This window comes from Zosterops lateralis (genome assembly GCF_965231275.1).
Source record: "Zosterops lateralis genome assembly, chromosome: 17".
Taxonomy (NCBI): domain Eukaryota; kingdom Metazoa; phylum Chordata; class Aves; order Passeriformes; family Zosteropidae; genus Zosterops; species Zosterops lateralis.
Genome location: NC_139777.1, coordinates 10,660,298 through 10,684,520, shown reverse-complemented (window position 1 = coordinate 10,684,520; position 24,223 = coordinate 10,660,298). Strand labels below are relative to the sequence as shown.

The window sequence follows — 24,223 nt, the reverse complement described above, 5'->3', positions numbered from 1 at the left end:
AGCACAGCACACCGCGGCAGTAGGTAGCAAGTCAGTGGTGTTTATTTGTTTAAAGCCAAATATAAACAGGAAAGGGATGAAATCATTTCCAGCCTCCAGCTGTCCAGGAAAATACCTGTTTATAAATAAAAACGGGGAAAGGAGAGACGTCCCCATCTTGCAACCTCAGCCACCAGTGTCAGGGGCCCTGGGGCTCAGGGCTCCTCACCCTCCATTCCTGGGCCAGCAGTTTTCAATCCAATGTGGAATTTTGCCCAGCCCAGGCAATTCCAGGTGGGAGTAGGAGGAGGGCAAGAGGGGGGAAATACATGCAGCACTCTGTCCCTGCTGACACAGCCCCTTGTCCCCCATGGGGGAATGGCCAGCAGGGAGGCAGGCAGGGCCCACAGGGCTGGGAGATCCCTGGATATCCCAGAATGGGCCAGGACAGCACCTGGAGCCAGCTCATGTGCAGGTGGAGGTGGCCTAGAAGGGAGCAGGAGATCCCAGGGACCCTTCTCCAGCCGAGAGCAGCCCTTTCCTCCTCATCCTCCTGCCCCAGAGGACGCAGCTCTCCCTGGCCCCAGGCAGGGCTGGAGGGTCCTGAGGCTTGGTTTTCTTGCAAGGATTGGAGACAAACTTGCATGGTTTGTCAGCAGCCTCACTCCCGGCCCTTGGCTGTGTCACGGTGCTCTCGGTGTGTCCCTGCGTACCAGGATGGCTCCAAAGGGATTGGAAACCCTTCCCAAGAGGATCCAGGCGCTGTCCCTCCCTGCCCCTTGGCTGCTGGAGGGCACCAGCAGCTCCTGGGCCTGGCCTGGAGCAGCAGCACACGGAGACCAAGGCTCCAAGGGTGGACAAACCTCCCAGGGATGCTGCTGCCCATGGGCTGGGAATGGCAGTGCCTGGAACATCACTGAGTGCCAACATCCAGTGGCAAAGCTCAGAACCAGCCCTGGCTTTTCCTTACCACCCAGACAGTGAGCACTCCTCGCTTCCTGCCCCTTCCCAGACTCCTCTTCCCCCATTCTGTATTTTTTCTTTCACCCTCTGGATTTTAACGCGACAGCTGTTAACCGTGGCTGTTCTGTCCCCAGGACAGGTGACATGGAAAGGGAAGGGAGAACATGGCAGGAACTGCAGGGAATTCACTCCCTGCTCCCGAGGACTTTGGCACTGCACAGGAGTGACCTGGCCAGGCTTTGCACCTGGTGGGAGAGAAGGGAGGCAATTCCACCTTCCCCAGAAAGCCACACAAACCTTCCTGGGAGAGCTCCACACAGACAGGACAGGACAAATCCCCAGGGATCAGCACCACCATGAACACGGACACCACAGATCCAGACGTCACTCACAGACACAGGGAGCTTTTGGGATCCACTGCTGTCTGCTTGGGAAAAGGTGACTGTGCCTGTGCTGCCAGGAGCTGAAGGGGCACAGGCAAACCCCAAATGTCACCCCACCACCCCACAGAGGTGTTCCCACAGCGCTGGAATGTGGATGTGCAGCCTGTGGGAACCCAGGAGCATTCCAAGAGGCTCTTCCAGCATGGACACAGAGGTACCCTGGGGGTTTCCAGCTCTCCCTGGCCACCCTGGATAGATCCTGGGGGTTTCCAGCCTCCCCTGGCCACCCTGGATGCCAGGCTGAGGCCTCCCACAGCAGCAGGTGCTCACAGGTGAGTTTCTCCTCACCAAGACAAAGACTTCACCCAGGGCAAACAGCACTGGAGGCAGTGGGGACACCCTTCCCAAATGGGAAACCAAGGGAACTCACCATTCCCTTTGGGTTTGTCTCAAATCCCAAAATCTGACTTGGCTCCTGGGCTGAGGTTGTGTGGAAAACACATTGGAACAGCCCCATGTTTTCCAAATTTGGCACCTCCAAGAGTGTGTTGGTGCTTTGGGTGACTCCAACACCCACAGCCCGGGTATGGATGTGGGCAGCACCAAGAGCAGGCAGAGCTGTCTGAGGCCACAGTTCCTCCAAAAACTCTTACCAGAGGGATGAGGATTCAGTTCCATGGCTGCCCTGAGTACCCAAGGCTGTCTCCTCTGCACCCCAGGCCACACCAGGCTGTGGTGAGCAAGAGCTTGCACACTTCCTCCATACCCTTCTCAGGGCATGAGCAGAGAGTGGCCCCAAAGGAGGGACAGGAAGGGCCCTGCTGGCTGCTCTGGGAGCCCTGAAGCTCCCAGCAGCTTTCCAGGTGGGTTGGGAAGCACTGGCCAGTTCCCAGGGAAACTCTGGGTGCCTTCTGTTGGCTCCTGTGGCTCTTTTATGGCAGGGCTGTACCTCAGGCAGCTCCTCGTGCTCCCCTGAGCTCTGTAATTCCCTGCATGCACTGCACAGAGGCCCAGATGGCAACAGGAGGGAGCACAAAATCCCAGGAATCTTGCTGGAAATGGGGAACCCAAGCCCTGCTCTGCCCGTTCTCAGCTACCCTGGGACTCACCACCCCCATTCCCAGCCTTGAATCCCTGCCAGGAATCTTTTGGGATCCTTTTCAAAACAGGTTGGAGGGCTGGGGTCTGCTCCAACCCTCAAGAACATGAAATGGATTTTTTGAATTTTGCCCAAGGATTCTCTACCCTGCTCCTCAATGGAAACTCCTCCCTCCCTCCAAGTTCATATCAGTACAGACCTGGGATAGTGAAGGTGTCCCTGCCCATGGAACAACAGGAACTTTAAGGTCCTTTCCAGCCCAAATCATTCAGGGATTCTGACTCTAAAGCCAGAGCTCTGCTTGGGGCAGAGCCCCCTCAGCATTCCTCACACTGTCCCCACAGGCTGCTCCTCCTGGAGCCCCAGATCCCTGCAGACCACCACCACCAAAGAGCTGGGCTCTCAGCATTTATTTCCACACCAAACCAGTGCTCAGGGTTGCAGGAGGTGACATGCAGGGCAGGCATTGCTGGAGAGGAGGGCTGTGATTCCATGTGGAGATACCTGTAGTGCATAAGAGACTAAAGAGCATCCACCTACCTCTACAGGGCCCTAATTGTCAGCTCGGAGAGAAGAATTACTGTGTTGCAAGTGGACAGTGACAGGAGACACGAGCTGCAGCTACTCTACACACACTGCTTCAGAAACCACAAAGATATGCACAAACACTGTGTCACTCTGCACCCCACAGCCCCTGAGCCCAGAGGAAAACCTCTTCTGCAGTGGTTCTGTCTGGGCCTTGAAGTCAAGGTTAAAAGTCGTGTGCCTCGAGCTGCTAAAGCTCTTTCTTCCCTTGCAGGCAGCCAAGTCTCTGCCCCCCCAGAATCCATTTTCTTTTGGCAACAAGGAAGAAGGCCTCAAGCTGCAGGAATTAACATCTTGCCTCCATAATGGTTTGGCTGACTCCAGGGATGGCCAGGTTCCAGTCATCATCCCACTGTATTGCATAAATACCTATTGGAGAAAAGAATTGGAGCTGGCAGCTCCGTGTCCATCAAAGTCACTCCGGCACTGCCCTCCAGGTCCCACCAAACATCCCCTCGAGGTTCCAAATCCTCCTGGGAACACTCACGGCTGTGCCACAGATCCCACCTTGGACACACACCACGGACAGACCGAAAAACAAGGTCAGGACATGGGCTGGGTGTGCTCAGCAGGCATGGAAAAGGGCCAGGAGCTCCTCCTCTGCTTTCAGAGTCTCTGCCATCAGTGAGGTGTGGCCACCGGGCCCCAGGGTCAGCACTGCTCGCCATCCCACGAGCCTCACTGCTGCTGGTTTTGTGCCTGGAGCTCTTTTCCAGGCCCAGAGGGGTATTGCCAGGCCCAGAAGGATATTCAGGACTGGAACAGTAGCTCTAGGAACAATCAGACTACAGAGGTGAAGCAATGCCTGACCCAAAAATTCAGACTTGGAGAAGACAACAGAAACATGAGAGACTTTAAAAACTATCGCCTGCACGGGATAGAGACACTCAAACCAGACACAGCCAAACAAAAATAGTGCCAGGACAAGCAACTTCCTTCTCTGGAAGAGAGGGGTTCCTCCATACTCCACACTAGGATCTCACTGTGTTGACCTTCTAAGGCCACCACAGGAGGAGTAGAATGTGCAGATCTCTCCCAAGGACAATGCTCCTGGCTCAGCTGTCCCTGCAAGATCCTCCTGCTGGGCCTCAAGTACCAAAGTGTCCCTGTGCCTTTGGGCCAGGATGGGCAGGCAGACAACGGGAAGATGCTGTAGCACCAGTTTCCAAGTTCAATGCAGTTTTCAATGCATTAAGCCAAAGGATTGTCACCAAACTTGCTTCCCACGCAAGTTCTGCAGAGAGGGTAAAGCTACACTCCAGCTGCTTCTGTCCCCAGGCTGCCTTTGGCACTCACTCCTTGCCTGAGCTGTAAATCTTCTGCACTGTGGCTCGGGTGAGCTCCAAATCCTCCGGGTACCGAATTTCCAGCTCGGTGTTTGCCAGGTAGTGAAGGCCGGTGAACTCGGAGAAATAGCGGCCGATGTCGGGGTGAGGGATCTCCCGAGGCTCAGAGTTGTACTCCAGGTTCTCTGTGAGGGAAGGGAAGCAGCAGTTACCACCACAGCAACAGCTGCTGCAAGGCAGTGAGCCCTGGGCCTCTCTCAGGCCTTGCTTGTGTTTCTAGAAACACCAAATCTGGTGCTTGAAAGGAAAAAAATACCCCAATGGAGGAAAATGGGCAGAGCAAGTCAGTGTGATTGCTCACAGAGCCTCACCTGATGTCCCCACTGAGCAGGGACATGGGAACTGTTTTATGCCTGGGATCGCCTGGCATTAGGCTGGAGGAGCAGGATGCTGCTCCCACTCTGCTGGTCACAAGACTCGGTTGTAAGCACAGGGAGAAGTTGCTGCACTGAGCTCTGCTCCTCTAATCCCTCACAGCCCTTGGGGGATCAGCTTTAGGAGAAATCCCCCTCAAATGCTCCAAGGTGAGCCCACCTGCACAAGGCTGTCCTGGCAGAGGAGCCAAGAGCTTCCTCCCTCAGCCTGTGTTTCCACCATGCCAAGGCCCAGCATCTGCCTCCAGCAAAATAAACTTCCCATACTCCAAACTTCCCCAAGCCAAGTGAAAGTCCCTAAGAAGGACACGTTGATTCTTTCCCAGAATAACCTGATAACCTCCAGATAAGCTGATAAGGCACAAGAGTTAAACAACACTGAACCCCAAAGGTGACCCTGGCCAAGGGCTGCTCTGCAGTGTCTGCACAGAGCAGGGACTGGGAGTAAATCCCACAGGCTGGAGCCCTGCAGCACTCCCCAAATGATGTCATTTTTTCCAGCACAGTGCCAGATAAAACAGGTAGTATTAGCTAGGAAAAAAAAAAAAAAGCTGCATCAGGATCAAAGGCTGACTTTGGGCAGGGCAGGAATGAGCTGGGGTGCAGAGAATGTCATTCAGGAATAATCTGTCTCTGAAATCCAGTTCATTACTGGGAGCAGAGAATTCCTATTAATCCATGCAGGCTCTTTGAAGCTGCAGCACGTCAGGGTGTGCAGCCAGCAGCACCAGAGCTTTCCATGCCTCAGCAGCCTGCTGCAGTCCTAGAGGCTTGCAAAGGACCTTTTTGGATACTGCACCACTGCGGAAAACAGTTTGCACTGCTGAATGCTGAATGCTCTGCAGCAGCATGGCTGAGCTGGGAGCTGTGCTCAGGGAGCTGCAGGGATGGGGAGCTGTGCTCAGGGAGCTGCAGGGATGGGGAGCTGTGCTGAGGGAGCTGCAGGGATGGGGAGCTGTGCTGAGGGAGCTGCAGGGATGGGGAGCTGTGCTCAGGGAGCTGCAGGGATGGGGAGCTGTGCTCAGGGAGCTGCAGGGATGGGGAGCTGTGCTCAGGGAGCTGCAGGGATGGGGAGCTGTGCTCAGGGAGCTGCAGGGATGGGGAGCTGTGCTCAGGGAGCTGCAGGGAGGATGGGGAGCTGCAGGGATGCAGCTGCAGCTGGCAGGGGGAACAGGCTGACACAGGCAAGTTCAGCACAAGGTGGGAGCCTCCCAAAGGTGCTGACGAGCAGTTCTGAGCCACAGATCTCTCTCCTGTGTTGTCACAAAGCAAACAAAACACAGCCAGGAGTGGACAGGTACCAAACTCCCTGCATGACACAGGAGTTCTGGAATTAGCTGCACTCAACCCACAGATTTACAGGAAGGCCTCAAACTGAGGTACATTTATCTATAATAAGCTTGGAGTTATTTCTGAGCTGGTTAAATTAAACTGCACATGAGGATTTGTTTAGGATTCTTTCAGTAAAAAACTCTCCCTCCCTCCCCAGAGTCAGGTCAGGAGGATATGAAATAATCCTCCCCAAATGATCTGAGGATGTTTTAGAGGGGCTATCAATAGCAGCAAGAACAAACCCTTCACTTTTCCCCAGCAATAGCAGAACTCTTGGAGGCCACAGAGATGCAGTCATAACAGTGTCTCCTACACAGAGATAACAGTGTCAGCCTACCCTGCAACAACTGTGGGACCAGACAGGGCTCTGTTTGTTTAAACATCATTAAACTGAAGATAAGTGATGACTCAGCCCCAGCAGCACTGAGGACAATTACCTGATTAGGTAATTACCAAGATGCATATTTTAATATCAACCCATGGCACATGAGAATTTTTAGTTTTAAGATTCTCTGAGGCCAAGCCTTGACTGATCTGAGCCACCAGGCCTTGCAACTTCATCTTTTTGGGCTTCTGAATATAAAAAAGCCACTCTCAGGACAGTGGGAAACACCTGCATCTTAAATCTACAGAGGGAAGAGTGTCCCTGCTTGTAAAACCACCTCTTGTCACATCTCTTGTGACCCTCAGGGGACCAGAATATGAGGGAAGGGTGTGGGGAAGGGCATTTTGGACAGCATTTTCCCTTCAGCAGCTTCCACATCTTCCCTTAGCCAAACACACCATATCTGCCCTGCCTGGATGGGACTCCCTGTCACAGGGGGAACACAAACATGAGGCAAATGAACATTTTTACAATGTACAGACTCAGAGATGTGCTTTTCTTTTACAATTTTTTTTCAGAACCTCAGCTTAACAGTTCTTCATGTACCCCAACCACACACTCTGACCACCAGACAAGAGTTTCCTCTTATGGTTTGTTGCATAAGGCACATGTGACATTGAGATTTCTACACTTTCCTGCACTTGTGAAGAGACATTAATTTTTGTTCTGGTTAAAGGTGGCACTAACAGCCAGGTTACCTGTGTTCCCTGGGATCCTGTGACAGTGGCCACAGCCATGTCCTGACCAGCAACCCCTCACTAAATCCCATTTCCAGGTCCTGTCACAGCTGTCAGGAGCTGCTGACAGACCTTCAGCCTTCAGCAGAAGCTGAATTATTTCTTTCAAAGCAGCAATCAAGGCTCACACCACAAGAGTGTCCAAAACACTTCTGGGGCAAGAAGAGATGACACCAGAGTGGGCCTTCATATCCATCCCAGCAGTGCTGATTTCATGGGGAGCAAACAAGAGCAGGCCACAACTCAGATAATTTCCACCTTTATAACTCTTGTTAACCAGACTTAATTATCAATTAAGGATCCCTTCGTCCTGGTGTGGGTAGAGGGTGCCCACAGCAGCCCCTGCTCACCTTGGGCAGCGTATCTGCAGGAGCCATCCTCCACCAGGACGTTGTAGAAGGGCTGGTGGGGGCCGTGGGGGAGGCTGTGCACGTTCATGTTCCGGATCCACTCATGGCCCATCATGCAGGCAGGGTCCCAGCCATAAATCACACAGTTGTAGCCATACCTGGTTAAAGAAATTGCATTCACAAAGGCTGTGCAAACTCCAGAGACAGCTCTTTTTCCTCAAGATTAACAGAGCACAAACAGGATAGGGACCTCCTGAGAGCTGGCACAAGGAGGAGAGGAACAGGAGGGAAGAAAAAAAAAACAATTTAGAAAGACTTTGTGTTTGTATTTTGAGGTGGAGGGAAATGACTATGAATGACTGGATAAACAGACAGGACTAAACAGCTGAAGACAAAGAAAAATCAAATGTGAGCAAGAAAAGAGAATAGGGAAGAGCCTAGAAGTCAGCAGCCAGAAGAGGAAGGAAGAAATAAGGGGAAATCAATCATCCTGCTGGGCTGTGCAGCTACTCCTGTGCTCATCACACAGATGGGGCAACCCCAACACTGAGAACAAACCCATCATTATTTACAGAATATTTATGGGATTAATTGTGAGGTGTTGGAATTGTCACTGCTGATGCACCTCAGATATGCTGTGGATGTCTTGGTGAGTCAGAGGAGTGGCCAAAGCAACACAGTGCTGGCCTGGCTCTCTGGCAGAGCAGTGCAGGCAGGAACAGGGAATGAGAGGGAACAGGGAAATATCCATAAACTGTCCTGGGAATACCAGAATCGATTTTGAAGTTGACTCTGTTGCATAGCTGCTCATTAAGTGATTGCTCCTGTTTCCTGGAGAGCTCTGTGCTGTGGGGATGTTACCTGTGTGACAGGGGATGACTCACACGAGTCAGGCTCTCTGCAGTGCAAACATTTGCTGTCTCCAGGCACTCACAGAGCTGTCCCCATTCTCCTGCACGGGACAGACACACGTGTCCGGCATTTCCCACTCCACCTTGGCACTAAAACCACGTCTCACTGCTGTCATCTCAAACCTTCTGCTCTGCTGACTGTGGGGAAGGCTCCAAGCTCACCTCTTGTGTTTCATGATGAGCCCAATGGAGAAGCAAACCTCTTTGTGCTTCTCATCTGAGCGGTGCTTGACCTCGGGGCCCAGCTCCTCCTTGCGCCGCTCGATGTGCTCCAGGGTGTGCTGCACCAGGTACCCCACGGCCCCGTGCTGGGAAGGGTCCAGGGCCTGGATGTGCTGCAGGATGTCCAGGACCTTCCAAACCACAGCAAAAACATGTTCAGGACATGTCCCTGCAGCAGCACAGCTCATGAACACATACAGATATATTGCATAAAATGCCCTGAGATCTGCCACAACCTCTTCCACACCGTTCTCTGCTACAGCTTCATGTTCAGCCTGCACAGAGACCATCCTTACTCCTTTTCTCTTTGTAAAGCTCCCAGCTTCCAAGGAAAGGCACTGGAGAGCACAGCAGCTCCTTAAAACTCAGCCCCACGAGTTCATCACATCCTGTTTAGTGCCCACAGAGCATCTGAAGGTTTCTGGTCATGAGAATGCAGTTCCCAGTGTTCCAAAATGCCGCTAGGAAGTGATTCCAGGTGACTTCTGCTGCTCTTGAGAACTAATGTTTTAACTTAAAAGAGCTTCTCAGCAGGCCTGTGAGGAGCTAAAATAGGGCAGCACAGGAGGAAATGAAAATAACCTCCATGATGCTCTATCATGGAACAGGGAACAAGACAGAAAAGCTGCTTGTCTCAGGATGACTAAAGAACACAAAGCAGCAAGGTCGGCAGATCCAGAATTCCAACCTCCCAACACCCTCTGGCACAACATCAGAGCATCTGCTGCCGAGTTTGTAAGAGGCAGGCAAAGCAAATCTTAATTTTTTGGTAAAAGCAAGGAAAGGAAAGGAAAAGGAAAAAAAACCAAAACAACCCAACCTGTTGTGTAAACATACTGGGAAAAGACACGTATCTGTCTCAACATCAAACACCTCAGCTCCCAAAATCTGCCACACTGCAGCACCTGGCAAAAGGATTGTCTCCTTGAGCATAGGTTTGGTCATTAAGTTCAGAGCAGCAGCAGAAGAGGAATGGAAATCTCAGGCTGTTCAGCATGAACAGCAGCCAAAAACCGAGGAAAATCAATTTAAATAAAGGACAGGTTAGTAATTCATGAGAAGAAACACAGCCCAGGCTTCTTGGCCACTTTAATTCCATTAAGAATAAATCCTGAAAAATCCTAAAGGAAGGAAGTAACCACAGCTGTCAGAGATTCTTGGGAATTTTATTTACTGTTATTTACAAATGTTTAGGGCAGCATTATGTGTAGCTCTGCAGGACTTTTTAGATTTCCTACCCATCTATAAATCTGGCAGGCCCTGTCAAAGCTGGTACATCGTGTCCTGTCAGATACAGCATTCTCTCTGGTTAGCTGCCGCCCTGCCTGACAGCCTGGAACGACTGGATGCAATCCTGAAAATCCAAATTGCTCATTTCCATCTCATCTGGTGCAGAGAACTCAGTAAAACTCAGCCCTGGGGTTGGCTGATGTGTTCTGAGGGGCTGCAAATCCAAGTCTGGTGCTCTCCAAACACGCCCCTGAGTGCCAGGAAGGGGCAGGAAGATCTTTCAGTGTTCCCTAGTTATGTCCAGATGCCATTTCAGCTCAGTGAGTCTCTCCCACACAGTTTTTTGGTGCTGGTTTTTCTGTGCTGACCCTAAAATTTGCTGCCATAAAAAAAGGAAGGCCAAGCTTAGCACAGTTTGTTCTTCAAAGGGAAGGAGGCAGCTTCTCCAGCCATCCTGTTCCAGTTGATTTGGTGGGAAGAGCTTTGCTTTCTGCCCAGCTGTCCAGCCAATACTCCTGTTCCCTTCCCAAACCTGACAAGTGGAACTGGCACAGGCTCCACTGAACCAGCACAGGTAATTTAGAGTAGGGAAAACCTCTGTGCTGCAGTGACACATTAAAAAAAAAAAAAATCAGATTTTTCTGAGTTACAGGCTCTTCCCTGTGCCTTCTGATTCTCCAATGAAAGCCTTGGATGATCAACCTGTAAATCTCAGCACCTTCTTTCCCACACTCCCAAGATAAAAGGACTGGAGTTGTTACCCTGAAGGAAAAGGAATTCCAAGGACAGGAATATCAAGCTGCTTTTTCACAAGAGCCACAGACTGTGTGGACAAGGTTGGGAGCACAGCTTTGATTTTATTTATAGAAGATAAATTCCTAAAGTTTTCTGATAAGGTAATTGCGCCTTTTCCAGGAGCCCAGCAGGAGTTTTAGCACAGAACAAACAAGATGCTCTTATAACTCACAGTCCACAGTCTTGGTTGCAAGACAAGCTGTAAATCATAAATTATGACTCAAGGCTGCTCCCAAGTCTTCCCTGGGACAAGCAGGCAAGAATCATCCACTCTTCCTGCTTCAAATTGATTCCCTGCAATGTGAGAACTCCTCCAGCTGCATTCATTACAGATACAACTTGTGGCAGACTGTAATGCAGGCTGAGATAGCCCAAAAATCAATAACCCAGTGTTAATAGTGCTCAGCCTTCCCCAAAACATTGCCCTGAGTGCCCAGTACCTTTTCTGGCCAGATTCCCAGGTGGAAGTATAACCTGGCCTGGAGCATGAGGTGCTGCACATTGTCTGGGTACATGGCCAGGTACAGGTCCAGGGAGTCTCTCAGGAGCTGGTAGGACTGGTCAGTGCTCTCTCTGCCAGCAGAAAGGAAACTCAGCTGTGAGGCTCTGCAACCCTGTCCCCAGAGCTCCCAGGGACAGGGGGAGCCCCCAAAACAATGCTGCAGGTACAGCAGGCTCCCAACAGTGACTGCAGCATGGACTGTCACTCACCACATCAGCCTGCTACAAGGAAAAGCACTGCACAACTGATCACTGAACTCTGCCCTCCCACCCACTGCTCTTCTCCTTGGTCAGATAATCCCACATGGAGAATCCACTCTCCAAGACATTTCCTTTTGTTCCCCTGACACCTAAAACAATCCTTCCACTCCTGTGAGTCTGCCTATGGCTGCTTGGGAAAGGGATTATCAGGAGGATTTGAAAACAAAACTTAATGTTCTGCACACCAACAGTATCTCTGAAAATGCTCATTTGAACATGGGGGTTGTGCTTAACACATGACAGAAAAAGGCTCTGCTCATAAGGTGGACAGTCCCCATCAGCTTTTCCCAGAGAAAATAAAACACCTTGTTTATTTTCTTGAGAGGAACTAGTTTCACTCAATATTTTTGTTTCCACTCAGATGTAAGTGATTGAAAGCACCCACCCAACGCCTTGTGGCACACAGAATTTCCAGGCTCTGACGAGGTGAGTGACACCTTTTGGAAGCACCAATACTGGATATGCAGATAAAGCACCCTGGGTCCTTTTCCCCAGGGTCTGGATCCCCAGCTCACCTCTTGCCAAGGTTCAGCAGGTTCCCCACCATGCGCTGCAGGACCTCCTTGGAGGTGACCACCCCATAGAACTCCTCAGTCACGTGGTGCCCGATCAGGTACTCGCACTCCTTCACTGTCAGCTGCTTCCCCTTCCCAAAGGCGTCGATGTAGGTGTAGTCAAAAATGTCTGTGCTCCTGGAGAGGCAGCAAAGAGACCAAACTGTGCTCAGGGTCTTGTGGTAAAGCAGGATTTGCTGTTTCTGCTCTTCCCTCAGCACTTTCAACCTGTGTCCTTCATCCCTCAGCTCCTTCTTAAACAGAGTCTATCTGGTACCTTCTCTCTTTTCCATAATTCTCACATCACCTCATGGATATTATTATTTCAGGAAATCTGTTACCATTCAACAGTATGAACATGAGCATGAGTTCTAGGAAAACTTTCCTGAAGATCTGATTTTTTCCCTCTGTACAGGTTGTAATTCCAGATGGAAAACAATTAAATAGTCTCCTCTAGGTCTAGAGCAGGCAATCTGTTACCATTCAGCAGCAGCTAAGTTCTAGGAAAACTTTCCTGAAGATCCGATTTTTCCCTCTATATAGATTATAATTCCAGATGGAAAATAATTAAACATTCTCCTCTAGGTCTAAAGCAGGAAATCTGTTACCATTCAGCAGCAGAACTGAGTTCTAGGAAAATTTTCCTAAAGATCTGATTTTTCCCTCTGTATAGTTATAATTCCAGATAGAAAATAATTAAACATTCTCCTCTAGCTCTAAAGCAGGAAATCTGTTACTACTCAGTAACTGAGTTCTAGGAAAGCTTTCCTAAAGACCTGATCTTTCCCTCTGTACAAGCAGATGGAACATAATTAAACACTCTCACACAGGTCTGGAGCTGTAAATATTTTCTGGTTTTTGTCACTGTGGGCACAATTTCATAGTTCAGCATGTCACTCACCCTTCTTTCCCTTGACACCATCGCAGTAGGAAATGGCTGGGAAAGTTGACAGGCTCCAGTTTGACTCCCAGCTGCCTGGCAATTGTTAAATAAAGCACAGACAAACTGATGGGAATTCCTGTCCTTCGGATCAAAACCTGGGGGAGAAAAATGTGACAAAAACACAGGCGGGATTTAAGAAAAACAAATTTCAAGGGTTTCAATTTCACAACTCAAAATACAACTTGACAGAATATGCACTGAAGGATGATATATTTATTTAAGAGCTGCTCTTATTTATTTAAGAACTGCTCTTATTTATTTAAGAGTTGCTCTTCACAGAGAATTATTTGTCTGGCTACATTCAGACAAATAAAGTGCCTCAAGCCTTGCAGCCTCCCAGTTTTTGCCTAACACACACATACCTGGTGAATGTAAGAATTCAGGGAGTTGTAGTAATCCAGCTCATTCCCTTTGTATTTCAGCTGCTCATACAGGACACAGTTCATGGCATCAAGCACCTGCCTCTGAAGTTCCACTTCTGGAACGAGAACCTCTCCTGGAAACACATGCAGTGAAATAAAGACTGAGAAAACAAGAGCACTCAACCTTATACAATGAAATCATCACATGGGCAGGCTCAGTCTCGCCTTGAAAGCCAGAAATTATTCAGTGTTTATAAAACCAAGAAACAAGATGCTGCCTGACCTTTGGAGATGATAAACATGCACCTTTCTAGTGATCATTTTCTGAGATTGGCAGGAAAGAGGTTGTTTCCCAGTCCCACAGCTCAGCTATAGATAACAGGACTAATAAAATCTCAGGGACAAATAGGAAAAAATGGAATTCCCCTCCCAATTCTTTTAGCACCAGAGAGACTGAACCCTGGGCTATTGAACAGCTGTTTCTTGAATGACAGCTTAAGTAAATGTCAGAATTCTGCTTGCCAGGGGATAAAAACAACAGCTCTTTAAGCTGCCACAACTCCACAGCTGTTTGAGCCATGCAGGGGTGCAGCAAGGCTCTGCAGGAAAGCACATTTCTGTACAGTACCTGCCTTGGAAGCCAAGCTGGGGTGCCTGGGGTTCTTGGTCCGCAGCACTTTGCGCACCTTGTCCGTGATATCGTCCACCTGAGCCTGGACACTCTTGAGGCAGATGTCTGACAGGGGGTTACAGTACTGATCAATCAACACAGCACCTGGAAAAAACAAACTACATAAGAAACAGGACTTCAGTTTTTTCTTTGCTTGGTTTTGCCTGCTCTGCATTCCAGGCATGCAGTGAGTGGTTGCAGCAGAACAGCAGAGCTCTGTGTGTGAAACCTGCTGGATTTGTCACACAAACTGCAGACAATGAGCTGACATGAAAAATTACCAGCTGAACTCAGTATTCCCCTCTCACCATGCTGGAAGGTATTTGTGCCTTGAGGAGGAATGCTGCTGGATCAGGCCTGACCAGCTCTGCACTCACACTGCAGCCCCTGGCACCTCCCCAACGTACAGAGATTTTTATTCAGAGCCTGAAACAATCCCAGCTTCACTCAAACTGCCTCAGCTCTGACCTCTCCCTGTCACATCCTCCATATCATCCTTGTTCATCACTTCCTTGTCTGCTACATTCATCTTCCTCTTCCACACCTGCTCTCCATCTTCCTAACACAACACAGAACAGCAGATTCTTTTCTGTTGCTCCTGCCCAAGCCCCTGCAGGAAAACACTTCCTTTTCACAGAACCTTCTCCTTGGCACCTCTGGTCTTTCCAAAGCCTCCTTCTGTTCAAACCTTGGAATCAGCTGGAAGGATTTTGCATGGACCACACCTCTTCCAGCCTCCTACATGGCTTTGTCAACATATCCATGACAGGCCTGTAAATCGAGGAATTCAGCAGGGCCCTGTCTCCTTTCTGTCCTCCCAAAGTGTTCCCTGTGCTGACCAGGTGAAAATGCCCAAAAAGCTTCCTGCTGGTGCTCCAAAGGCACCTTCATGGCAGACAAATCACCTACTTGACTATTTTTCATAATTACTTTGGTTTTTTTTTTTTCTACAAAAGGCCACTTTCTGCTTTCCCTTCTTGCTCTAACAGCCCCTTTTTCAAAATCTATTACGGTACCAAGAACCAGCTTTAGTGTTACAGCCTCTTTTGTCCTCTTTCAGGGACATTTTGGAGTGTGTACCAAGAAGAAGGGCCTCTTTTACAGCCCCTGGCAGCTTCTGAGCCATTCAGAAAAGAGAAGGAGAACATGTCCTTCATATGCTCAGGAGACTGAGGACATGAAGAGCAGAAGAAGCAGAAGAAAGAGCTTTTTCTTTCTTAGCAGATGTAAGTGCCCTTCCACCATGTGACTGGGCTTGGATTTGTTTCCCATCAAAGTCCAGTACTCAGCTCCTGAGACACTCCCAGTGCTCAGGCCACAATTCCCTCTGCTTGCTCCCTGCCCTCATCTGAGGAGCTCCTGGGAAAGGGGAAAGCAGGGAGCTGACTGGGAATCAGCTCAGCTGAATGCAGCCCAGAGGCCACAGCAGCAATGCCAGTAATTAGGATGTTGAGCTACAGCTCATTTTCTCAGCACCTTGTTCAAGATTCCAGTGTTTTACCATTTCCTGCCTTCAGCCCAGCTGTCCAGGGGTGATTCTCCAAGCACACAGCACTGACAGCACCTGCTGCCACCCTGGCATTTTGACAACGCTGCTGCGGGACGGGAAGGATTCCAGGCACATCCCAAAGCCAACCTGAATTCTGAGTCATTAGCCAAGGGCTTGCTGGAATCTGAGCCAGGCAGGCTCCTTGCAAGTCAAAGCATGATGGAGAGCTGCCATCAGGTGCTCTAGCTGGGCTTTCTGCCAAGGACTCACCCTCCAGAAAGGACTGTCGCTCCGTGGGCCGCTGCAGATACTCCTTCAGGTTCTTCAGTATGTTCTGCTGCCGTAGGAAATAGAGAATTTTCTTTGCATAGTACTTCCAGGTGAGACCTTTCCTGCACAGTTAAACACAAGAAGAAGCAATTTCTTAAATAGGTATTTGAAGGGCAAACAGTTGGTTTAAGTTTTCTGGTGAGTACAAGTTTAGAGTTTAGATTATTGTTTTTCTCAAGGAGCACTGTCACTGAAAGTCAACCCAAAAGGGGAATGTTGAGAGGAATTTATCATAAAAAGCCACACAACTTGCAAAACACTGCTCCTATCATCTCCAATTTTCATCCCATCACTGATATATCATTTTGAGAAGATACACTGCCATGGGAAACAACACAGATCCTAATTAAAGGAGCTCAGGAATATCTGATTAAAATCCTATACTTTATTCATAAAACATTACTCTGTGTCTGACTGCATCTCTCCAGAGCCACTCCTAAAGGATCCTCTCAGCATTAAAAATACATTGATGAGGGACACGAATGTGAGTCCAACAGCACGCACAAGAAAAACAAAATTCCCCAGGGGAAAACCAACTCTGTAGCTCTGAAAAGGCAGGAGGAGATCAACAGTTGCTCTGTATATTATACAATTCCAAAACTTTTTACAGTAAAGCCCCACCACTTTCTAAAGCCTCTCCATCCTCCTGGACAGCAGGGCAACCAAATCTCATAATATTTTATCTTGCTCCAATAAGCTGGGATCCACAATAGGGACAACTGCTTTATTGGGATATCTTCCAGGGAAATGATTTAGCCTAATGCTCCTGAATGGCAATGACTGCAGCTTAATCAGGGTGTAATTAGCATCAATTCTGCTTTATGAGGAGGCATTTGGCCACTGCAAAGCCTCAAAAGCTTTTTAACCAGTTGTCAAATGAGAGATGCTCAGGCCCAGCTCAAACAGAGGAGGCAATAAAATGGATGGGAAAAGGCAAAAATGAGATGATTGCCATTCCAGTTGGGTTTTTTCAAGCTCTATTAACAGTCCCTCTAATCAAGGCTATTAGGCTCCATTAAGGACATTTATCACAGCTTTGTATCACACCAAACCCAGCCTGGGTAGGTGGTACCAGCAGAAAAAGCTTCAGATAAAGCAAATAAAACCTTCAGATAAACTTACTCATCTTGCCCAGTGTTAATCAAGGTGATGGGATTACCCAGGCAGATAAAATCCAGGAATTTTATTTACCACCTGTCTGAATAATTTACAGAACTGCAAATTTTGCAGTGGCTGAATTTAATTCAGTTGCTTTTTTTGGGGACAAAAATTGGACCAACCTACTCCAGCTCAGGAAAGGAAAGAAAAAGCTGGAATTTCATGGTGCAGGGATTCATGGTGGCAATCCTGAAGGATTCCTGCTTCCCTCTGGTGCTCTGGCCTAATCCTGCAAATCAGTTCAGCAAACTGATCTAGGCTTAAATCAAAGAGGGACAAGAGGATGGGAACTGCTGAGGCAGAGATGAGGGTGCATGGGATATGTCCCAAGAGATGCCATGAGCTGGCAAGGAAATAAACAACAAAAAGCAACACAAAGCCAGAGGATCCTCTTCCTATGGGACAAGGTTTCCATGGTTTCCTCTGGATATACCAAATGTGTTCTCCAGTCAGACCTCAGCAAGCCTGGGGGTGTTGTTTAATGAGTGACCAAGGGCAGAAGCTGAGGTCAGACATTAACCAGGGCATTTTCCCCCTTGGACTGGTGAAAGAGGGAAATCCCTGCCAGTTCTCAGCCCCCTCTTACCTTCCTTCCATGTTGAGGATACACATCAGCTCATCCTCAAAGAAATGGCTGGGGCAGCCCAGAGTCTCAATGTCACTGAACCCATCACAGGGCACCTGCCAAAGCAGACAAGGAGTTATGCACAGCACAACAGATCCTCCCACAGCTTCAGAAACAGCCTCAAAAACAAATCTGTCCTGTTTTTTAAAATTTACAGAAGATCTTAAAAATGTCCTGCTCCCCCAATACTCACAGTCTGTACTCATGGATTTATTATTCCACAGAGAGCCTCAGGAACATCCTACAGCAATTTCGGCCAAATTCTACAGCATTTAGGGCTGTGATGCTGAGTTCAGGACCAGCAGAATCACATTTATGCATGGTGGGCACAAGCTGAAAGTGATTTTAAGGTGGAATCAACTTCTGCTTGTGGTTGACTGAACCTCTCCATACACCCCCCTGTGCAGGAGATTCATCCTGGGTGAAAGAATGAAGAGGCAGGAGCCTTTATTTTTTGCAACAACCACTTCTGCATCTAAATTCAGAACAGCTATTTTCTTCCAGAATTCAGAATTACTTATAAAACTTTGGCTGAACTGTAAAAAAAAAAAAAAAAAAAAAAAAAAAAAAAGGCTTTCAAGCTTTTCACCATAGGGTATGGGCTCATCTCTGGGTTTGAAAGTCTCTTCCTCTCAGTTCTGAGCAGGGAATCAAGCTGCAGTTTCTGGCCCCACAGGAGATGGTTCTCATCATGAGGCCTTTGGGCACTGCTTAATGCTCTCTCCATAGTTTTTGCATACATGATTAAAACAGAAGGAATCCAGGAGCAGCTTCTCCCAGTCAATGCTCTGACAATTCTCCAGGGACAAATGCCTGGCTGCTGCAGAACAGAGCAGCCAGGGGACACCAAACACCCACCTGGCCCTGCTGCCTTCCTTTTGCACAGGAGCCATAAAAGGGGGCTGTTCAGTGGCTCCTGTGTGGAATTTTGAATTCAGCCAAAGTTACAGGCAGCTTTTATACTTATTTGACAGAATTCCAGACTGACCCAGCTGTACACTTGCCAAAATCCACAGGCATCTACTAAGCAAACAACCAAGTAACTCCTGTTCCATGGGCACGTCAGTGTGAGACATCACAGCTTCACCTCTTCCCCAGTGAACACAGAAGCACCTCAGGGTCATGGCTGGCTGGAGAACTTCAAAAACAACACTTTGCAACTGAGTGGCCCCGTTGTGCCTCACTCCTGAACTCAAAGGGCTTGTGACAGCTCTCAGAACTCGTCCTTGCACAAGGTCTGCAGCCAGAAACAGCAGCTGTGCTCTGTGTCAACAAACTCTGTGGCCTCCAGAATCCCCAGAGCCAGGGCTGGACTCCCAGCAAAAAGCAAAGAGCTTCTAGGGCTGAATGCAATCCCAGAGTGTGCTGCACTCCACACACCTCTGCATTTGGAACTCTCTCCCCTTTTGGCTGTGCTTCAGCATTTTCACACTAAATCAGGAAATACAAAATCTCTGACTGCACAGCTGAGGTGATGTGGAGAGAGGGGCAAGAGAAACTAATAAAAAGTATTGATCATTGATTTATTATGGAACCATGGAATATCCTGAGCTACCACAAGGATCATTCAGTCCAACTCCTGGCCCTGCACAAACATCCCAAAAATCCCACAACATCCCTGGCAGTGCTGTCCAAAGGCTCCTGGAGCTCTGGCATCCTTGGGCTGTGCCCATTCCCTGGGGAGCCTGGGCAGTGCCAGCACCCTCTGGGGGAAAAAGAACCTTTTCCTAATATAAATAATAATAAACACTAAATAAACACTTTTCTAAAAGGGCAAAACCCTCCTAAGAAATAAACAACTTTTGAAAGATCTAAGAATTTTTCAAGAATACACCCTGGTGATGTGAATACTCAGGCAGTGTTGAGGAAACAGCCTCAAGCTGCTCCAGGGGAGGTTTAGGTTGGAAATTAGGAAAAACTGATTAATTGAAAGGGTTGTCAAGCACTGGAAGAAGCTGATTAGGGAAGTGGTACAATCACTATCCTTCAAAGGGCTCAGAAAACCTGAAGATGTGCTTAGGGACAATTCAGTGGCTGGACTTGATCTTGGAAGTGTTTTCCAACCTCAATGATTCCATTAACAATTTTATTAATGATTCTATCAGACAAGTGGCCAGGCTGCTGCACACACACACACACACACACACACACACAAAGAGAGGAGGACTCACATGCTCTGAGAAGAACCTTTTGGAGAAGGAAGCCACAATCCTCTGTGCCTCCAGCCCCGCGTTGTGCCGCGCCTTGTACTCCTCCAGCCAGCTGACACTGTCGCTGTGGCTGTAGTACTTCAGCAGGGACGGCCACCTGCACACACACACACACACACACACAGAACAACAGCATCATCAATATTTCACACCCCTGAGAACCTCCACAACCACCTGAGGAGCTCCCAGACACCGCCCAGCTTTAAACTGCATTCAATTACCTCAGACATCAAAGCACAACTCCCCGATTGCAGCTGTGTGTTAATGATTATTTAAAAGCAAGTTCTCCTGAAACCTTCCGAGGCTCCCACGGCAGGATCTCAGTACCTAAACATCCTAAGTGCTCCAGTTTTATAATTAAAAGAGTTTACCACAAAGGAGTGTCACGTGGAAGCCAACCTGGCACTGAATAGGAGGGGAATTCTTTGTCCTGTGCTCTTCCTACCACCTCGGGGAGCTCATTAAAAGGCTGCACAAAACACAGCCCCCTCCACTGCCCTTGCTGGTGGCAACGGCCACGGGAGGAAAACACAATCCTGAAGTCAGACTGTGACAGCTAAACGCTTCTGCAGTTTGGTTTGGAGACAAAAAATAATTGTTTGAAGAAAAAACCCCAAAGTCTCCCAGTTTTCTTGTAAAAAAACCCTCCTTCACTGAGACATTTCACAGCTTACTCAGAATTTTGAGGTTCAGCTGAAAATCCAACTTCAGGGCATGTTTTGGGGGCTGTGAGCAGCACCTTTATGAATAAAGTGGGTGTGTGGTGCCACAACACAGCTTTGTGCCATAAAATATGTGCCAGCACTGCAATCCCTGCTGCTGGGAAGACACCAGGATCACTTGTGTGAGAAACATGAACAAGAATCAGCACAGATGGAAATATTTTGGAAAGAAAGCTGAGAGAAAAGGGGTTTCTTTTCATTCGCTGGGGGATTTATTCCACATTTTGAAATGCTGTTCATTATTACTGGTTTAGACAAAATATCTTCCTTCAGCTCCACAGGTTTTCTTAGTTTCTTTTCAGGTTATATATATTTATTTATATATTTAATTTGCCAAATACTGAAATCACTCCTCCTGTATAATAATCATTACCAGTGTCCAAACCACACCTGGAAGATATTTCACTGCTGGTTAATAACAAAACTCCCCTGCCATTTTCCTTCACAAAATAAAGTCAAATAACCTCACATTACATAACAACCTCCCTCCTGATGAGTCTCTGGCCCTTCAGCTACTGCTGAAATGCAGCCACCTCCCAATAACCATCACAGGCCTTTATTTTGGGATGAGAAACGAGAATCTCATGGGTTGGAAGAACAGTGGGAATTTTAGGAAGATGAAAGCGCCATTGGCCATGATGGAATCCAGCCAGAATGGCAAGGTCAGGGTGAAACCTCCTGCCAAAAATTCCATTATCAGGGAGAGAGGAGGAGAGCAGTGTGTGCCAATCACCCACCACATCCCATTCCAGCTGCTGGATCCCAACCAGGCTGAAACCCGCAGAATTGCAGCCACTGAACTGGTGAAATTCAACCCCAGAGCCATGTCTTGGTGGAGTGGGGAAGCTGTAATTGTTCAGCAGCTTTTCCCTCACCATAAAAAGGGAACAATCCCCACTTTTGGGCCGTGCTGAATTCCAGGAGCCAGCTGGCACTCAGAGAAAGCAATTCTGCTGCTTTTCCTGTGCCAAAAGCAGGTAAGAGACGAGCAGGTGCTCCCCTGGACAGCCTCGGGGATGAGGGGAGGTGCCTCCAGGACTGCTGGAACCAGCACAGCATCACCAACATCACACCCACCCTTCAGCCCCAGCCAAAATGTGAACAGTGTCACTGAGCACAGCACCCTGGGGCAAACAACACAGCAGCAAAACCCCAGTCCAAGGATTTGGGTATCTGTGAGAGGAGCTCTCCCCAAATTCTCATGAATAAACCCCTCTCTGCTGTCCAGCATCACTCCTCAGATGGGTCTCGGCTGCTGTTTTGGAAGCTCCTGGAGGGCTCAGGGAGGCCAGTCCACAACCCCAGTGCCTGGTTCCCCTGCCAGAGCCCGGGCTGGGCCTGGGAATGCAGGGGATCCCCGTGCCCCGCTGTGGACACGGCTATAAAACTGCTCTCTGGGCAAGGGGGTCCCCTGCGAGCAGCAGGCTCAGCCCGGCCCTCCCCGTGGGGTCTGGGAGGAGAGACAGCCTTGGAGAAATCCTCGGGGCAGTGCGGGACAGCCTGGAGGAGCTGCGGCTGCCCCATCCCTGGAAGTGCTCCAGGCCAGGCTGGATAAACCTGGAGCAGGGTGTCCCTGCCCGCGGCACTTACAGCTCCCTGCCCACCCGGAGCGCTCCGTGCCCCGGGACCCGTCCGGAGCACCGCGGGCTCAGCCCGTGAGGAGCCGCCGGGCAGGCACGGGGGGACCGGGCGGGGACAGCGGCACTCCCACCGCCCCGGGCACACGCCACCCCCCAGGCCAGGCCAGGCCGGGCCGGTCCCGCCATCCCCGGTGCCGCTGGAGGCCGGCGGTGCCCGCTCCCCCCCGGGCCGAGCGGCGGTGCCCACCTGAGGCGGAAGCGCTCCCGCCACACCTTGCCGCGGGGCTGGCACGCCTCGCGCAGCCGGCGGCAGGTGCAGGACACGCGGCCGATGTCGGCGGCGCCCAGCACGTCGCAGCAGAGGATGAGCTCCAGCAGCTCTCCCGGCAGGTCCGTCAGGCCCGTCCCTCCACTGCCGCCGCCGCTGCCGGGCCCCGCCGGGCCCGCGGCCTCCGCCGCCATCTTGGCTGTTTACCTGCGCTCCGGGGCCGCCGGCGCTTCCGGGGAGGGGCGGCCCGGGGAGCGTCCGCAAAGTGCGGCCGCGGCGCCCAGCGCAGAGCGCGCCAAGGGAGCGTCTGACAAGTGACGGGCAGCGCGGGAGGGACCGGGACCGGGCACGGCGGGGTCGTCAGTACCGGGAACCGAAAGGGACCTCGCCAGTGGGGTCAGTCTTGGGAACAGGGGCCCAAAAAGGACCTCGCCAGTGGGGTCAGTGTTGGGAACAGTGTTGGGGCCGCTGGAGAAAGCGGCCTGGTCAATGTGGTCAGTATTGGAAACAAGGCCCCAAAATGGACCTCATCAATGGGTATCGATAATGGAAACAGCGTCCCAAAAAGGGGCCCCATAGATGTGTATCGATATAGGAATGGGGGCCAAAAAGGCACCTCACCAATGTGTATCAATATTGGAAACGGAGTGCCAAAAAGGGGCCTCACTGATGCCCATCAATATCGGAAACACGGGCCAATAAGGGACCTCATTGATGTGTATCAATACTGGAAATGGAGGCCTAAAAGAGACCTCGCCAATGTGTATCAATATTGGAAACAGAGTGCCAAAAAAGGGCTTCATCAATGTGTACCAATATTGGGAACAGAGTGACAAAAAGGAACCTCATCGATGTGATCAATATCGGAAATCCTCACAGAGAGGATCTATCAGTGTGTATTAATATCAAACAGGGCATGCCCAAAGGGGCGTCATCAATGTGTATCAATAGCCAAAAAGGGGGGGGGGGGAGCAAAAAGAGGACTCATCAATGCATATCAATATTGGAAACAGAGTGCCACAAAGGGATCTATCAATGTGTATCAATATTGGAAAGGAGGTGTCCAAAGGGGATCTATCAAAATGGATCAATATTGAAAAGAGGGGGGGCCAAAAAAGGGGCTTCAGTGATAATGTATCAATATTGAAAATGGGGTGCACAGGAGGATCTGTTGATGTGTATCAATATTGGAAACAGAGTGCCAAAAAGGGGCCTCATCAAGGTATTTAATACAGAAAATATTATATAATATATTAATATTATGTAGGGGAATCTATCAATGTGTATCAATGTCAGAAATGGGGGTCATAAAGGGGCCTCATCAATGTGTATCAATATTGGAAATGAGGTATACAGGGGGATCTATCAATGAGTATTAATATAGAAAAGAAGGAGCCCCAAGGGGACTTATCGAATGTGTACCAATATTGGAAACGGGGTGCTGAAAAGGGACCTCATTAATGTGTATCAATAATGAAGAGGGGGTGCCCAAAGGGGACCTTATCTAATCAATACCTAATGTGTATCAATACCTGAGAGGTGGTGCCTAAAGGGGACTTATCAAAATGTATCAATATCAAAAAGGAGGTGCCAAAAGGAGGACCTCATCAATGTGTATCAATATCTAATATGGGGTGCCCAGAGGGGACCTCTCCATGGTATCAATACCTAAAGGGCTGCCCAGAGGAGACCTATCAATGTGTATCAATATCAAAACAAGAGGTGCCAAAAGGGGATCTCATCAATGTGTATCAATATCTGAAAGGGGGAGGCCAAAGGGGACCTTATCAGATGTGTATCAGTACCTAAGAGGGGCTGCACAGAGGGCACCTCATCAATAGGTAGAAATATTAATAATA

At 49.4% G+C, this 24,223-nt stretch overlaps 1 protein-coding gene across 1 annotated transcript; it reads right to left on the bottom strand.

The window, feature by feature from the left end:
* Positions 1 to 90: 90 nt before the first annotated feature.
* FBXO21 (F-box protein 21) lies at positions 91 to 22,558 on the bottom strand (the record flags this gene model as incomplete). Its single annotated transcript, XM_083874267.1, has 13 exons — positions 91 to 1,668; positions 1,752 to 4,480; positions 7,534 to 7,691; positions 8,607 to 8,797; positions 11,132 to 11,264; positions 11,969 to 12,145; positions 12,909 to 13,045; positions 13,313 to 13,446; positions 13,941 to 14,087; positions 15,742 to 15,863; positions 17,546 to 17,640; positions 19,756 to 19,891; positions 22,344 to 22,558. The coding sequence occupies 12 exons, from the start codon at positions 22,556 to 22,558 to the stop codon at positions 4,302 to 4,304; spliced, it is 1,824 nt and encodes a 607-aa protein (XP_083730393.1). The 3' UTR covers positions 91 to 1,668; positions 1,752 to 4,301.
* Positions 22,559 to 24,223: the final 1,665 nt, after the last annotated feature.